Raw genomic sequence first — 17,781 nt, 5'->3', positions numbered from 1 at the left:
CAGAAACTTTTAATTAAGTACAGTAACGTACGCTATTAACTACATGATTCTGGCTGCGATGCTGTCCCGAGTAGCAGCACTTGCTATTCCATTGCGCGTTACAGCGGGCTTGAACTGTCCCTTCATCTGTGAGATTGTGCTGCTTGTCTTAGAGGCTAATGGGATGGATAGGAAGAGTTATACATTTTTGCCATGCCCTGATATCTAGTGTCAGTTGTAAAATATGTTCAGAAATATGTCATGTGTCTATATAAACAAAAAAAGTCTATAACTGTTAGCTGTTCGTGACTGAACAGTGAGGTTGGTCTGAAAAATTCTGTGCAAAGGGTTTTCCAGGCCAACTTTCAAGTGCCAGTCTTCGTAATTGCTACATTCAGATAACATATGCGTGGTTGAAAACAATAATTTTGGTCAAAATCAGCATGCTTTACATTCCTCCTTAGTTTTCCTCAAATCTTTGGTAGTCTTTTTCTTCTTTTTCTTTTTTTTTTGTATACTAGAAGAAATTAAGTGTCACAACGTTAATTGTTTTTTTTTCCAGGGAGTTGGGTTTTATGCTGAAAGCTTCTTAAAGAATGCAAAGCTTGAATGCATTCCATTCTCAAGTGATTGGGAATGTCATTGGTATGGTCAGGGTGTAAATCCTGCAGATGAAGAATGGCTTGACCTTTAAAAAACTTATTCGTTAAAAATAAAAAGGGTCTGCAAACTCCAGACAAGCCTACAGCTTTATGAATTCTGGCTGGACTGTGTTCTAAAGCAGAGTGTGATTCAAAGCATATTGAATGGAGGGTCTTTCTGGTTTTCAGCTTTGTGTATTTCTGTAATGCTTTGCTCATTTGTTTTCACAGGGCAGTTTCCTCATACATTTTTTTCCAGCTACGATCATTAATTGGGACTGAACACGTGGATTATCTGATCTGCTGTGGTTTTTAGAAGCAGGTATGTTGGCAGGGAAAGCTTTGGTGTTTTACTGGTTGGGGATGGGGATATGATGATTTTATCTATGTGCCAGAAAGAACTGTAGGGCTAGGGAAATTCTGCTTAACATTTCATTATGTATAGCGTGTTAATGTAGCTTTCTTGAGAAAGCAAAGCTGATAAGTACTTTGATAAGATTTTTCAGTCCTTTGCTTGTAAAGATGGATTGTGCTGTCTTCTGGGCATAGGCTAGCTTTGTAAGTGGTTTTGGAATATGTGCTCGGTAGTATTGTCATCCCCAGCAGTGTCTTATAAAAGCTTTATGTACCAGGAACAGAGAGATGTTAAAGCTTTTCATGCTTGGGTCTCAGTGCTGTCTTAAGACTTCTCCTTTGATGTCATCCCATAGCTGTGGTGGCCGAAGCTATCACCAAAAATAATTGTGCAGTGTATGAAAAGCCAAGAGCTGTTGCTCTGTAATCTTAATTTAACCTCTTTATACATATATTTTGATAGCTTTTGAACCATACTGAGTGCTTTTTCCCCCATGTTGCTTACTAACTTTGTGAAGCATTTGTTCAACAGGCAGGCTTTGGTAGTTTTAGCCTTCCTCTTAAATAGGTAGCTTCATGGTAACTCCACTTTGTCTGAAGTTTAAGAACCAGGTTTAGACAGGAATTTCCATCACCCCTTTTTGAAGTTAGAAAAATTAATAAACAACTGGAAGACTGTTATGATGGAAGACAATGGATAATGGCACGTATAGGCTACAAACCTCTTGCAATGTCTGATGTGCAGAGGAATGCTGAAATGCGGTCGTCCAAGCTGGCATGGGAGCAGCCGTGACGCTTCCTTGGTGCATGTGTATGGTGCCACCTATTGATAGATATCCCATATCATTTGTTCCAGTTTTAAACAATAGGTGTGTTATCACATTTCAGGTTTTTGCTGTTGTGCTTTTTCTTTTCTAAATTGATTTCTCTGGCTACTAGCACAGCACCTTCCCACTTCAAGTAACAATATTTTAAAAAAAAAAAGGGGGGGGAATATGTATAATATTAGAAACCAGTCACAACCTTTCAGACTTACTTGGTATCTTTAAACATTTATTGGTTTACAGTCTCTGGATATGAATAACTTAAGGCAGCAAGTGAAGTTGTTTTGTTGATCATTGTACTATTGACATCACTTGTTAGCACTTTGTAAATTGCACTGTGGAGTATATCCTTAGTAACATAATCCAATCTACTTATTTGAGTTACACTACACAAAAATATGGGATTATTTTATTCCCTCTTCAGAGAGCAGTTTGCTGCATATAGTAAAAAAAAAAATAAATCACCTTGCACATTTACAGGCTGCAAGTTTCCAAGCAGAACCATCTATAGCAAATCAGCATAATGCAAATCTTCCCACTGGAAACTTATTCAAGTAGGACGGGTGATATAGCTTTCTCCACTTTTTACTACTGCTGTCTTCATGCTAAGTAATGTGGGTGGTAAAGCCTAGCCCAGCAGCTGCTGCTTAAGTTTGCATTACTTCTGACTCACTCAGGAGGGCTTATATGTAATTTTAAACTGTTTCCACACCCAGATTACTTTCCCTTAAAAGTAATAATGAAAATAAAGTGAGGGGAGAGATGGTAATGAATACAGGAAACCATTACATGGAAAAGTGTGTTTGAACCTGCTGTGATACGCTTTTCACTAAGCATGCCTCGTGTAGTGTACGCCTTGGTGACTAAGGTTCAGGAAAGCAGATTTAGAGCTTAATATGGGGCCAGATCCAGTCCTGTGAATGAAAACCAGTTGAAGTGTTCTGGAGCCACTTCTCTGAGCTGTGTATGGTGGAAGAGTGGCTGGCTTACACCTCCATCCACAGATTCCTTAGCGGGGGTTACGTTTCTCCAACACACAGTATTTCTTAGAGGTTAGTTTACTTCGTTATGCTGCTTCACTAGTGTATTATTTGAAGCACCATTATTTTCTAAATTTGAAGTTAAGGTTTTTACTACTGTTGACTTAACAAACATGCTCCAAGAGAATTTTAAATAGCTGAAGAGTATGTCTGAACTGTTTTGGTTTTTTTTTGTCTTGGTAAACACCCTATTGTGGAACTTAAATAATTACCAGATATGCAGACAACAAAGCATAATCATGATCTGTGCTGTAGAGTTTAGATAGCGTAGTCTGCTTACTCCATAATGTAATTATTTTTTATTAAAATAGAAAAGCAAAACTTCTGCTTTTAAATGATACAAGAAAGTATGATAAGCTCTACTCCTTCCCTGCTCCTCTTAGCTCTTCTTTCTCTCCAAAATGATTTAATAAATTTTACTAAATTTTATGAAGGTGCAGTGGCCCCTTTTTATATAAGAAGGAAAAAAGAGAGGAGAAAGATCTGAGTTTAGGTTTCATCGAGTTTTTTTTTTTAGCCATTGCAGGCTTGATGGCTGTGCATACTGCATCCTGTTTTCATAATGGTTGTGCTGATTTATGGAAAAAAACCAAAACCACAGACTCTTCTGTCAGGGTGATTCTTTCATCTAGTTGTTAGAATTCTCTTTTTCTCCTCACGTAGTAATGTAACAGATAATGAGCTAGTAGGGATGTGAACATCAGCCTCTTTGGATGTTTGAGTTGCATATGTAAGGCCCAACTTAGCTGTTCACATTTTTAAGGATTTCTCTGATGAAGCATGTGATTCCTTATTCTCCCGGGCTAGTAAGTGGTTTGCCCACTGGTGAAAAATAGGTAGTTTGGAAATTAAACTTTTATTATATTTGTATATATTGTACACTTATTCCCATTACCTCCTTTAGTTTGTCTTTTTCTGATCTTATACCTTCAGGAAATCCAGGAGCTGGCAGGAGGGGAATGAACCGTGAGGGTGTCCCCGGAAAGAGTCCGGAGGAGATGTATATCCAGCAGAAAGTGAGAGTCCTACTCATGCTGAGGAAGATGGGATCAAATGTAAGATGCACTGTCATAGCCCTTTCCAGACAATTTTGTAGTAACTTGGGTGGCGCTTACTGAGATGGGCAGGTGATGGTCTGGTTTTATCACTGAATCTTTTTAGCCATTGTTGATTTAACCATTCTCTGCAGTTAAAGTGATTGACTTTTGCTTAAACGTTAGGAGGCTTGTGATGCCTGAAACTAAATCTGAGCATCTGATTATTTATCTATGTACAGTAAAGCTTTAAATTATTGGAAACCCAGCAAAATAAAGCAGCTGTTTTAAGGCGACTTTGAATCTCTCCATGAATGCATGAGGTACCAGTTTGCTGCTGTCCTTGCTGATGGTATAGTTTCCGCAAATAACAGTTGACAAAATTGATAGAGAGTAGAATAGAGGCAACTGTGATGTTTCTTATTGGGAAGGGGGAGGTAGTATCTTCAGTCTTTCTTCATTTTCCTTCTCACTGACTGACTCGTCGTACGTTTCCAGCTGACTGCTAGTGAAGAGGAGTTCTTGCGCACATATGCAGGTGTAGTGAATAGCCAACTTAGCCAGCTTCCTCAACACTCAATCGATCAGGGTGAGTACTGGATTTGTTTGCCTTATCTTAATTTAATCTGTGAGAACAGTCTCAGAAAATACCAAATTTAGGTTCCTGTATTTCTGCAATAATATGCCACCTACTTAAACCCATCCTGCGATCTAGGATGTGCAAGTCTTTGCCTGCTATAATCTTTGGAAGAGAACCAGAGTGTACTGTTCAACAGGTGGTTCTATTTTAACAGGAAGGTCAGTCTTGGCTATGCTTAAGATTCGTTAGGATGAAGAGCATTGTTAAACATCTTATTCTCCGTGATAACTCAAAACACTGGTGGCCAAAGGCCTGTGAAGTAAATGCATGTATATAGTGTCCTACTCTATGTAATACATTAAATAGAAATAAGTTTTAACCTGATTATTTTTTTTGCTATAGGTGAAGTCAAGTTCAGGTATGCAAGGGTCCCCCTCGTTCTGAGTGTGCCTTACTGCATTCAGTATGGATCCTCTGCATAAGACAACTCTCATCTAAATGCTTATATATATTCTTAAACTAGACATCTGTGCTTAAAAAGGAACAAGACTGGGGGTGCCAAGCACTTGCTTTGTATGCTTCAAACTGGGAGTTTTATAACAGTAAAATGTAAAGTAGGTAACAGATTTCTAAGGTACAAAAGCAATTTGTTACGCATATGATAATTCAGTTAGTATGACTCTAGTTGCTTGATAACACTTTTCTCACAAAGTAAAATAGAATAATCTAATAACATCTTTTGTTTTTCGTATTTCCATGAATGTGGAAGTGCAATGTTACTATTCCTGCTGAGCAAGCGGGAAAGTTTAGAAAGAGGAGGAATTTGTTTCCCGTTGCATTTCTTTAATTTGCAAAACATAATTAATTCCTGGACAGGGGTAGTAGACAAGAAATGAAGTTAAAAATCTGCTTTGGTTTGTTCAGATTCCCATCGAAGGGATGATGTATGTGCTGCTTTTGTGAATTCTTTGCAGAAGTCTTGGTAAACTATTGTGTGGTGCTATTCTGAATCTACTAATCTCTTCTGAACCTGAACGTTTCTTTACAAATTTCTTTTCTCCCCTTCGTAGGCCTCATGCCAGATCACATTCATAATGTAGAATTTGATATTGAAGGAAAATTGTAAGACTCGTACACCAGGAAGAACTGAGTGGAGCAGAAATTTAACATAGATCTAAGACATTTAGAAAACCATTAGAAACACAACCTGCACAAACTTGCTCTTCAGTTTTAAGCCTGTGTGTTCATTCCTCACATAGCTGGGGGATTGATGGAGATAGATATACTTGTATGTGTTGGCTCAGAATTCTTAAACTTTTCTGCCAGTCTAAAGTGAAAATTTGCCAGTTTCTCATCAAAAACTGAGGTAAACATATTCAGTTAAGAAAGACTGTCTTAATTGCAGTTGGCATTTTTCAGCGTTATCCCTAAAGTAGTTACATTTCTCACAGTGAAAGTATATGGTGAATTACCTGTGCTGCGGCAAAGAGACAATAAAACCAGAAGCCCAGTCAGGGGACACAGGTACTTTGTACAGCTGTGCTTCTGCACAGCTTGATCTAACTTTCTCATCGAAGTTGTCTGGTTTTATTATCTGTAAAGTTGTGTTTTCTCACTTTGCAGAGGGCTTTGGAGAGTAAAAAAATTTAGTTTTGACATAACTTATAAAGATAATCAAAAGAGAGACCAATAGTCACTTAGTCTGGTTCCAGACTCACTGATCATGCAATACAGGAAATAGAAGAGCTTCATATGTTGTTCAAAACGTTGTCTTTGTCCCATATTTGAAGAGATGCAAACTGATCTCTCTGTCATCAGTTTCTTGGAGTCCTTGAAGATTCTTAAAACTTTGTCCATAGGGAAGTGAAGTCCTCCCTGTTGATGCTTGCTTTTTATCTAATCTAAGACACTGTGCTCTTTCCTGGGAGATTTGACCCCACGGTCTCCTTTGATCCTCCCAAATTATAATTAAGCTGGTGGTCTGACCATTAGGGTTTTTCTTGGTAGGGGAAAAAAGAAGAAAGAAAGAAAATAGTTAAATACGTAGAGAAGTGGGAAAGGATGTTGGTTCTTTTCATATTCAGATATGCCATCTCTCTAACCTAACTAGTGAATGGCATGAAGAACAAATGAAAATGAGGAAATGTAGCCAAATACTTTTCCTTTTGGAGAAAGATGAAGCCGTTGTATGCTTTATAGACATAAGCAACTACAATTTATTGCCCAGGACTTTAATTTCCTCAGAAATCTCTCCAGATTTCTAATAGACAGTTATGATATTGTTGCTCTTGGGTATGGCGGCTCATGCAGCAGCAGTCATTGCCGTCTGACTGCACTTTTTGCTATAACCTGGTGTTGGTGAAAAAGGAAGGGTTGATTACGGAAGTATGGGAAATAGAGAATACAAATTCCGTAGGTGTTCAATTTGCCACCTCAAGGGAGATCCCATCTCCACTAGATGGCATTATCTTGCGCTGAAAAACCCCGTCCCAAGTCCACACGCTGAGGTACTTAAATGTTTTGTGTTCTTCAAGTTTGCTTAAAGGAATTTTCTTCCCTACTTTTCTGCTGTTTTCACTGAATCTCCTCTGAATTTTTTTTTTTCCTTTCTGCAGCTTGCCTTTCATGACAGCTAAAAGGTGTTACTTAAGGAGTAACTTCCAAAGAATTAGTATGTTAGTGGATTTCACAATCGTTTCTTCCAATAGTAGGACAGATTGCTCTCAGCCTAACTCGTCCCAGACCCATCTTTATAGAGTCATTTTCCTCTAGCAGGCACACAAAAGACAGAAAGCTGATTTCATACCCCCATTCTGTTCAAAAAAAAAAAAGGGAATTACTTTCTTGGCCTCAGCACTCTAAAAGCTTTGTTTCAGACCCGCAAATTTTTGCGTGTCACTTAATGCTGTAGTCTGGCTCCAGAATTACAGGAAGGTCGTTTTGTGTGGGTTTTTTTGAGAAGAGCGTAGAGGACAGTGTAGGATTTTGTAAGTGTATCACAGTCTCTGTTGCAATTTTTATGCTTTCCTTTGTTGTGCATCCATGAAATACTGTCTTAGAACAGCTGGCTGGTGGCCTCATGGTAATTACCTGAGGTAGGACTGCTGAGCTTATCACTGTATGGTGCTCTCTGCTAAGGTTTCTGATAAAGATCTGTCAGCTTCTTTGTTGAGTCTATTTGTTTGACCACAGGGAGTCACTGCAACCTGTGTGTCCAATATATATTTGCAGCAATGTGACACTCTATTGAAGAAAGAAGTTTACACTTGTCCCTGCTGAATTCAAGTGCTTGGGCCATAAACCTTCAGTGAGCCACTATTAATAACAATATCTCTGACATTTAAAGTTCCTCCATGATACTCTGCTTACTGTCTTAGGGCTTAGGAATGGAAGTTAAATGATAATTTTGATCAAGAAGCATCTTAGAATACTATAGAATGAAAATCCATAATTTTTAAGCAAGCCTGGAGTCTAAGACTCCCCTTTGGTTTGTGCTTATTTTTAAGGGAAGAGGAGAGATTAAACTCTCTATATTTCCTATCTTGCTTTCAAAAGGAATTAATCAGTTCAGATGTACAAAATCACTGCGTTTTAGGATTATTTACATATCTCCTTTTACATTTGAAATGTACCTTTAGAACACCTTTACTCTTGAAGCATCTACATTGTATACTGTTGAAGTGAACCTTGTTCTCCTCACAGGAAGCTCAAAGTTACTCTGATTGCATTACTGCATATCTTTATGTAAATCAGGTAATAATGACATACGTCCAGGGCGCTCTAATGTGCTGAGGCAGATATCAAATTGAAATTAGTGCAAATCATTCTAGTATGTGTTCTAAGCTCTTCACGTTCACAGTGCAGCATACATTAGAGCAACAGATCTGTGAAGGGCAGAACATGTACTCTAGTCTTAAAATAGCCATGTGTGTTTGTTTATTTTTAATTCCAGCTCCATATGCCCGCCCTTTTCAGTGGCTTCCAGGATCTCAAAGTGCTTGGTCCCCCAGCGTGTCGACTTTACTACACTTCTCTAGAGGTGCTGTTTCCCTAACGTGGGATACAGCCCACCAAGAGCAAGGAGTGTTTAGGCAATTCAGATGTCTGGATTCTGATCATAGCTTGATATTTTAGCTATTCTTATTAATACTTTGGCCTGTTCACCCATTCTCTTCAAGTGATCCAGACAGTCATGTTGCAGCCATGACAGTTGTGAGGCTTATCTGATGTATTAAAAATACTTTATTACCCATTGAAAGGTGAACTGCTAGCAGAGGGGATGAGGTCTTGGTAACTCAGGAAAGCCTGAACAACAGTTAAAAAACCTCTTAAGATGAGATATTTAATAATTAATCCTAAATTTAAGAGACTAAACGTTAATGTCATGCTCACTTTTTTTATAACTAATTTATTTTTGACTGTTGCTGTAATGTTGCTAACACCTATATGGAAGTGCGAAATACAGGGCATTTTCCTTTACTCAAGGAGCTTTTTAGCTGACGTCTGTGGTTGGTTGTTGGTTTGTTTTTATGGCTCCAAGAATAACTGAGGTACCCAGAGGCATCTCTGTTCAACCAGTGTCTATGCTAGAAGAGTGGATGTAATCATGAGCTGTTTTGAGATACATATTGGCCGTCTTCCCTGCATTGCAGCAAGAACTAACGCAGCTCAGACTCATTAGGTTTCTTGAGCTTGAAATAGCAAAATTACGGCTTTCTGACATATTTTTAATACAAGCAAAATGCCTCTCAGGAAATTATATGCACAGAAGCATCTCCTGCATGAAAAACATATTTCCTGTTTCCCAGTTACTTATATTTCTAAATGGTAGGCTAGCACTTGGCTTTCTTAAGTCGCTGCTCTGGCAAATCTGTAAATGGAAGCTGTGCAGCTAGTAAGCACGATATGTGAATTGTACTAAGACCTTGGTGATTACAGCTCTTGTTCCTATAGCAACAGGAGTGTCGTGCTGGTTCTTGAAGAAAGCTGGTCCCGTGGGGAGGGCAAAGCCGAGATGCAAACACATGCCTTGGCTAGGTTAGATGCATTCTCTGGATGGTAGGGCATTAAAAATGAACCCAGGCTGCTTGTGGAGTTAGGAAGGGGGCCCCTGCTCATGAAATACCAGGTAGTGGTGGAGAAATGGAGATAGAGCTCTTCAGTGTAGTTTTATTCTTTTGAACACAATGCTTGTTTTAATGTGTTCCTCCTCTGAACAGTGCGTGTTGTATTTTTAGAATGCCAGACTAGGATACTAATACTGGGAATTTCAGAGAAAAGTTAATGTTTAGAAGACAGTTGCTGGAAGGTGATTGAAGAAATGTGTGTATACAAAGATCTTGAGGGAATCAGAGAATGTTTTTTGATTTGACAGCCTTTAGAAATTCATGACAGGCTTAACCTTCTGATCTCTAAAGGCTTTTTGGGTTTAATTAATTTTGCAGGTGACTGCAAACAAATCAGGTGTATGTATCTATTCATCATTCAAAGAACACTTGGAAATAGCAGCTGTTAGATGTGTCAGTTAGCATCTTCCTTTGTGATAAGATAGCACGGTTTTAATCCGGCTTGTACCCTACTGGCTTGATGCCACTGTAGCTGAGTACTTGCTGTGGAAAGTATTAGTTCCAGTCATCTTGGTGAAATTTTCTGCAACTTAGGTGAACTGATAAGCAGTTGCACATGCTGAGCTCAGTGGCTATCTACAATCTTCACTGCTGTGCAGTGAAGTCATTTGACCTTCAGATCATCTTGGCTTGCTAAGACTGAAGTCCCAGTGGTGTAAAAGAACTACTAAATCCAGCAATCCAAGCAATTAGAACATAATTGCAGCAGGTTTTTTTGAAAGTCAGGGGGGTAAGACTGTCGCCGTTGCTTTTTATGATAGGACATAGGCCTACCAGTTAATTATTGTTAATTTCTAGGAAGGATGAGAGTGGGAAAACGTAAGGCAGCAGCAGTGGGAGAAGTATTTTGCATGTCTGAAAGTTTGTGGCAATTAATGCTTTGCTCATGAAAGAAGATGGGGAATATTTTGTTGGGTATATGTAAGCCTCTATTTCAGTGTAGAAGCATGTGCCTAGAAAAGGGACAGCTGTGGAGAGAGAAGTTGCATATATAGAATGTAGAAGGTCAGGTATAAGTGTGGCTTTTTCATTGTTCTATACGTTAATTACTGGAAGTGCAGAGCTCAGTGAAGGATGTGCTAAAAGTAAACATGGCTCACTGTCCTATTGTCTTAGTTGCAGGCTTTTGGCAATGTGCAGCTTAACTTTGTAACCTGGGCTCTGCTTTTTAAATTTTTTTTCACTTGATTAGAAAGAAAACATCCGTTGTGGGAGCCAAGTGGGGCTGCAGCAGCAGCTCTATTCACTAGTACTTTAATCCCCGCTTTCCTTTCACCACATAGAAACCCCTGCTCTGTTCTCTGGTAATGTTTGTGTTTGTACATGAGCGCAGGCGGCTGTAGAACTGCTTAATGAGCAGACTTGTTAGATTGGTTTCATTTAGCAGCTCAGCTAAAACCAATAGGACTTACTGCCCTTCAAGAGGTTGTGGCATTGTTATAACTAACTCTCAGCTTACAGACACCGAGTATCTCCCCTTTTTGCAAGTCCCCTGAACAAACTGGTTCCAGATCTGGGAAATACTCTTGCCTTTTACCCCAGTCAATCGTCACGGTGCTCATGAAGAATGGAGAAATGCTGAAAAACAAGCAGTCTCTTTTGTTTGTGAATATAAAATAAGGCCACGAGGTGCAATACCTGTGTTGAAGGTGACTGGGCTGACGTCGTCTGGGAGCCATCGGTTTTGGTGTGAAATAGATGGTCCTGTTCATGCTAGCATCAGATCAGATAGCCTGCGAGAACTTTATATGTGGCTGCTGCTGTTTGGACAAAGGGTGTCTTCCTCTTTGTAATAATGAATCACCTCACTAAGGATAAAATTGGATCTTTAAGGTGGGAATAAAAGAAATCAGCATAGGCTTCAGTGCTTACCGCAAGGTGTTGTTCTGTTGGGTGTTGTGCCCTCGGGTTACCCACCCACTTACGATATTACCTGGAAGGTAGTATTATCTTTTTATTTGATAGATCAAATTGTCTTTTTAAAGGCAACTGCCTGAGGCTCTTGCAAATGCTGGGTTGCATGTAATTCCTGCAAATGAGAACATTGCCAGTTCTGCCACGCAACAAAAGGAACTGAGGAGGGAGCAGGAAATAAAACTGTTCAGACTTGTGTGTAAAATCTATTTGTTACTAATCTTACTTAAAACTGTACCATGACACATAGAAATGTATCACTTCTAATATTATATTTTGCTTTCTTCCTTTCTAAAATGAATAGCTAAGCCCCTTTTGCCACCTCTGGTCTTCACTGCTATCCTGTTCGTTCCTGTATATTGTTTTGCTGCTCCCTGGTGTTTTGGCATAACTTTCTAACTTTGTATTGCCATCAGATCTCATTGGTATATATCTACTTTTCTGTTCCAGGATCATTTATGAAAGTATTAAGTATAATTGGTACAAAGGCCAACAGTTGAGAAAGTGCAGTCGTAATCTCCTTTTCAGCCCAACGGTTATCCTTTCAAACACAGTTCATAATCTTTCATTAAAGAACTGTTTACCCACCTTGGTTCTTGTACTGATTGCCCTTCCTAACTTACAGTGTACCATTTGGGAAGCTATGTATTGTAAAGTGCTAGAGAACATAAGAGAGGGAGCGTGCTTTTTGATGACATTATGATAAAAAAAACCACACATACACTTTGTTAATGAATTCAAGTAACTTTTAAACTGTAGTTACCGTAATTACGTTGGTGGCAAAACAAGGGCACTGCACGCTGACTGTGCAGTTAGCTTCGGCTGGGAAAGGCTGAAACCTGGAATTCTGGACCCATTCTCCATCTACTGTTGTGCTTCTTCCTTTAGGATGCACGTAATAATAATTCAGTAGCACTCTAGGTATTCAAACATTTCCCCCACTTTTATGTTGTACTCTTGCTTTTTCCTCCCAACAGAGCACTGCTTTAAAATTTGGCTTTTTCTGTTTTCCGGTTGTATTGACAAGCTGTATTTCTTGTACGCCCTTCTCTTTTCTTACTCAAAGTCCAGGCAAATGGCAAATTACCAGAAGTTCATGTTGACAGTGACGCTGGTACTGAAGCCGTGCCAGGTGGGCCTAGAAAATTAGAACAGGAGCTAGCCGAGTGTGAACCTGCTCTTTGGCGATAGCGAGTTTGATTGTGAAAGCCAGAATGAGCTGCAGAATGCCCAGCATCCTTTGTGCCAACAGCTATTTCTGCTCATCATGTGTTTTAAACGGCTGTTTGCTCGGCGCAGGAGGCTGTGCATAGGAACAGTGCTGAAAGCTGGAATTGTTTGGAACAGGCAGAAACACTGACCTGTGTGCTTATGGGGTTGCCTGATTATCTAGGACAAAATGCCTTTCTCTGCATGAAGCTTGTAAGGATGCTTGTAAGAATCTTTTTCATATTTAGCCTGTAGGAAGGGGAGGCCCCAGGAAAACAATCAACATCTGTTGAGTAATCCAGCTCATCCCTGTGCTAACGTGACATCAGCTGTGATTGTGCGGGTGCTTGGCTACTCCAGCTGCTCTGGGCTTGCCCCGCAAAGCTTCCTCAACTTTAAAGGAGGATGCATGTAAAATACAGTGGCACAGGATGTGCTCTATGTGCACTTGCTTTCTTAATGCTTCTAAGTGTTGTTACTCCCTCCTCTTTTTAGCATGGAAGTGTTTCACAGAATCCTTGTGAAGAAAATCTCTCTTTTTCTAGAGTCTAGTAGTTCTTATGTATTTGGGAAAAAAAAATCAACATGGCAACTTGTTAATTCAGAGCTGGCTCCTAGTGCTATATATCATTTATGTTTTGATCAAGGAAAAAAACATTTTGTGGAGGAGATGAAAAGGGAGATGACTGCAGGGCTTCTAAGTGTTGGCAAGAGGATGCATCAGAGCATTTTTTGATGTAGTTCTATAAGATAGGGATTGCATATATGAGGAACAAACTACTGCTTGGTCCTTAATAGATCCTCCTTTGTGTATATAACAAACATTGTGGAGTGTATGAAAATAAATGTAGTTGTGTTTCATGAGCATTGATTTAGTTTTCAAGGATGTTAGCAAGGGGAATTTACAACCTTCTCTTCTCCCCTGTTTTTCAGCCACTTTCCCTTCTGTATTGCAACTAAGGAACAAATTAGATAACTGAGAAATGGAATTCAAAAAACTATAACAGATGAGGAATTTTTATTAGTCTTCGTTTTCTTACCTTGTATGCAGGTGTATAGGCAGAAGTTGCTCGGGGCACAAAGCTGAAGTCTGCTTCTTGATATGCTTCAAGTAAAAGGCTGGAGAATTTTTACGTGCCGATGCTCCATCCAAGTTGAATTTGAACTTTCCAAACCCCAGTACGAGAATTCTGTAGAGCTGATCGGTTACCTGAATGGGACGGGCAGTGGTGTTGCTTTTGGCATCTCCTACTTTGTTGTCTAATCCTTTAACAGAAGCTCTGAAGAAAAACTTAAGCAAAATTATCCCAAGCAGACTGAATAAATGAATGAAGGCCAAAATGGTCATTGTGAGCTATCTGTTGCACTTAAACGCTTAGGATCACTTGAATGGAGGAAATAATTCTTAGAAATTATATAAACAGTAACTGGAGGATTCATCATACTTTGTAGTCAGTTAGATGAATGCTGTTAGAGGATCTACAGATGAAAGAAAGCATTTACTTTTATCTGACTTTCTTGGTGATCGAATGTTTACCAGAAATTAAAAATATTGCGCTTAGCCCTTCAGGGTTGTTTTCCAGTTCTTGTCTAGACTAGAGATATTGATTTAAACCACTGCTTTGACACTACTGTATGAAGTATTTTTATTTCTATATTGTCCTGAAGACATTTCTCTTTAAGTGCCATGCTCTATAGTTAGGAAGTCCAGAGAGTGGATTTTTTTTTTTCTGAAGATCTCAAGGTTTCCTTTTGAAGAATGAGAGCTTAGCGTGCAGTGTTCTTTACAAGCCGGTATTGGACATGATTCTCGAGCCATTCAGGTGTTTCTACTATGTTGTCTTTCATATGGGCATTCACAAGTTTTTGCAAAGATTTGGAGATGGTTATAGGAAGGTAATAACATCTTTGCTACTGGGACGTGAGCTTTGATGGTAATTATACCCAGTAATAGCCTCAATTGGGGGGGAGGAAAAAATCCAATAACTGAGAAAGTCCACACACTGAGTTCTTCTGGAAAAGTTTTCTTCAGGCTAGGGATAAAAGCATTACTTAGCAAAGCTGTATCTGTTGCCTGGGCAAATGGAAGCGTTCAGTGTGAAAGAAAATACCATGCTGCCGTTAGAGAATGGAACGCTTTCAAGACGGGCTAGTTTATAAAGGGTGTTTAAGTGATTTTTGGGGCAGGGGGAAGCAAAAACCTTTCAGCTGGCCTATTAAAACAATTTTCATTCTTAAAAGCAGGCTGAAGAACATCTAGATATAAAGTAAATAATATCTAAATGTCACTTAAAAAGGACAGTGCGATGCATAGGGCAGTACAAGGTTTATTGCACCGTTGAGTTCCTCACAGTTCAGAGAAGGTCATTAAGTCTCTTATGCAGTGCCAGAGTTTACGGGGTGGGGGGGAGGGAAGATTATCTCTACCTGTCTGTAGTGACAACCCTATGATTTTTTTAGGTCTTGCTTCTTAGAAATACGTGAAAGCAAGGAATTGTTGGTGTTCTTCAAAACCCAACTGATTTCCTTAGGCTTGCAAAGGAACGTTTTAAATCTACTGTTGAAACGTGTAGACCACTTCAGGTTCCAGTCACAGAAAATGAAAAAAACACAACTTTCTCGTCTTTCTGTCCTCTTTTTCCTTTCCTGTTGATTTTACAGATGTGTAGAATGACAATTTGGGTACTGCATCTGTCCGCTGTTCTTTAGAGGAAGTAATTATGGCACACATTTTCTTGTATCCATTGTTATTACAGGTGCTGAGGATGTTGTGATGGCATTTTCCAGATCAGAGACAGAAGACAGAAGACAGTAACTACAGGATACCTGAACAACACAGAACTGGAGAGGACAGTGAGATTCCTGAAGATAGAGGAGGATGGCTGAGCATTAATAAGTTCCTTTGCCCACCCTAATTGTACCTTGGTATTCCTTCTCCTTTGTAATTTCGTTTCCCTTTGCCCAACCCTCAGAATGCATCTCACAGCCATCTGTTCCTATAAGTTTTTGCTACTCAGCTGGGCTGTGTTAATTAAGGACAAACCTAAGGGTGTATTTTTGATTGGCTCAAAGGGACAGGCTGCGATTGGCTAAAGGAAGACAATTTTTCAAACTTGACCAATGAAAACCTTTCCTCTCGCATTTTATTTTATATTTTAAAGGAAGTCTCTTGACATCCTACTTCTAAAGAAGCTTTTCATGCTGTGGTGCTTATTTAGGTCAAACTTGTGAATTTGAAGAGGGTTTGATTTGGCTGCATAGAACTGGAAGCAACTTGTGATTGGTTGACAATGCAAATGCTTTCTCTTCAGTTGGCTTGCAGGTATTTTGCTGACTTCGACATTTTCATTGCAGAAAGCTGATGTTTTGGTGCATTGGTTATTTCTTTGTACTTACTGACTTGGGGGAAAAAGACAAATGTGCTTTGCAGTATTTATTACATCTACAGACATATAAACGCTTGCTTTTTGGGGTTTGTTTTGGTTTTTTGATTGGCTTTGAAATCACGTTTTTGATTTCCTGTTGGCTGCAGTGTTCCTGATGCAATCAGTTTTTCCATGCTCATCTGCTCTGTGGCCTCAAGCTCTTTTGGGAGCATGTGTCGAAAGCATATTTAGTTCAATAAGTCTACCTGTTTAAGCTGGAACATGGAGATCACCAGCCGTTCTGTGCTACCGTGTGGGCTGTGCTATGAACTCCTGGTAGACCTGGCTGTTCAGGTGGCTTCTCTCTTTGCTTCTGACAGAGGAGCTGTAGATATTTTGCAGGAATTGCAAGAATGAGATCTATGGCTGTGACATGAATTTGCCAAATTTGTATAGAGAATATGTGAACTTGTTTAAAATACTACATATAGTTCCACTTTAACCCTTTAATTGCTGCACAAGACATCTCTCACATAAGGTAAAATTAATGATCATTAACTTAAAGCCAGCGTGCACTGGCCTTTAATAAACTAAGTTTCTCGTCACCTGAAAAAATGTATGTGGTTTGGCTCTTTGCAACTGTCCAGTGATCGGAAATTATCTGGATCCTAAGACAATACCATTTTCTTTAGGCACTGCTCCAAGAGGCAGTAGCGCTGCACTAAGCTGTCCGATAGTGAGTGTACAGGTGACACTCTCAGGTTTACTCCCTTAGTAGTTGCAGGGCCTTAAAACACGCGCGCGCGCATTTACAAACTGAAAAACCTTCAGTGAAATTCCCGAAGTGCACTGACTGTTCAGGAATCTGCACATAAGATTTCTAGCACTGCTGCCTAAAACCCAGCACTTCTTTTTCTCTCATATGTGCAGGTCATTTTACAATACTTTGAGATTTTTCTGTGGGTTGCACTGACTTTAAGATGTTTCAAAATCTGTTGAAGCAGAACTCCATTGACCTGTCCCTGGTTCCTTTCATATGGTTGTTAATTATTTGAAGTAACAATTCCAGAACCTGACTGTGACAACATGACTGTTTTCATGGCAAGAAATTATGATGACAGGATGCTGTTATGGTCTCAAAATGGGGGAAAAGCTTGAGAGAAACCGTGGAATGTATGCAAAAGGAAGAACGGACTTGCGCAAATAAATACTGTGTAATGAGAACTGTACCTCTGTTTATGAAAAAGATCGTTTTGATTCAGTTGCAGCTTTGTAAAGTTCAATGTGAAAGTAAATCTTTTACCCCTGTTTGTTGGGGACCGAGAAGAAAGTTCTTTATTAAACCAGGAATGAGCCCAAAAGATTCTTTTCAATTTTGACCTGGTTGCCTTAGAGGCACTTTAATTTTAACTTTGGAGCAAAGGGGGGCAGCCCTTAAAGGGTTAATTTAAGGGGGTATGTGTGTTTCTGGCTGCTGGCTGGAATGAATGGGCTGGATTGGGGTGGCCTGTCATTGTCGAGCTAACATGCATCCTCCATGTGTATCTATGGCATTTCTGAGCTGTTAAATCTTTTCAAGGAGAAAAGTGAAGTGCTTATGTGGTTTAATCTTTTCACTAAAAATGTAACTGTTGGGGGGGGAAATACAGTTTTTAATAGTTACTCTTGTTTCTTATTGATTTATTATACTGTTAAATGGCCAAATGGAAAATACT

At 39.3% G+C, this 17,781-nt stretch overlaps 1 protein-coding gene across 1 annotated transcript; it reads left to right on the top strand.

Moving 5' to 3' along the window:
- The first annotated feature begins 868 nt into the window (after positions 1-868).
- CTNNBIP1 (catenin beta interacting protein 1) lies at positions 869-17,728 on the top strand. The gene is made up of 4 exons (XM_009514984.2): positions 869-942; positions 3,772-3,893; positions 4,371-4,461; positions 15,458-17,728. The coding sequence occupies exons 2-4, from the start codon at positions 3,798-3,800 to the stop codon at positions 15,514-15,516; spliced, it is 246 nt and encodes an 81-aa protein (XP_009513279.1). The 5' UTR covers positions 869-942; positions 3,772-3,797; the 3' UTR covers positions 15,517-17,728.
- The last annotated feature ends 53 nt before the right edge of the window (positions 17,729-17,781 follow it).

This window comes from Phalacrocorax carbo, chromosome 20 (genome assembly GCF_963921805.1).
Source record: "Phalacrocorax carbo chromosome 20, bPhaCar2.1, whole genome shotgun sequence".
NCBI classification, from domain to species: domain Eukaryota; kingdom Metazoa; phylum Chordata; class Aves; order Suliformes; family Phalacrocoracidae; genus Phalacrocorax; species Phalacrocorax carbo.
Note: the sequence above shows the minus strand (reverse complement) of the source record. Positions and strands in the feature narration are given on the sequence as shown.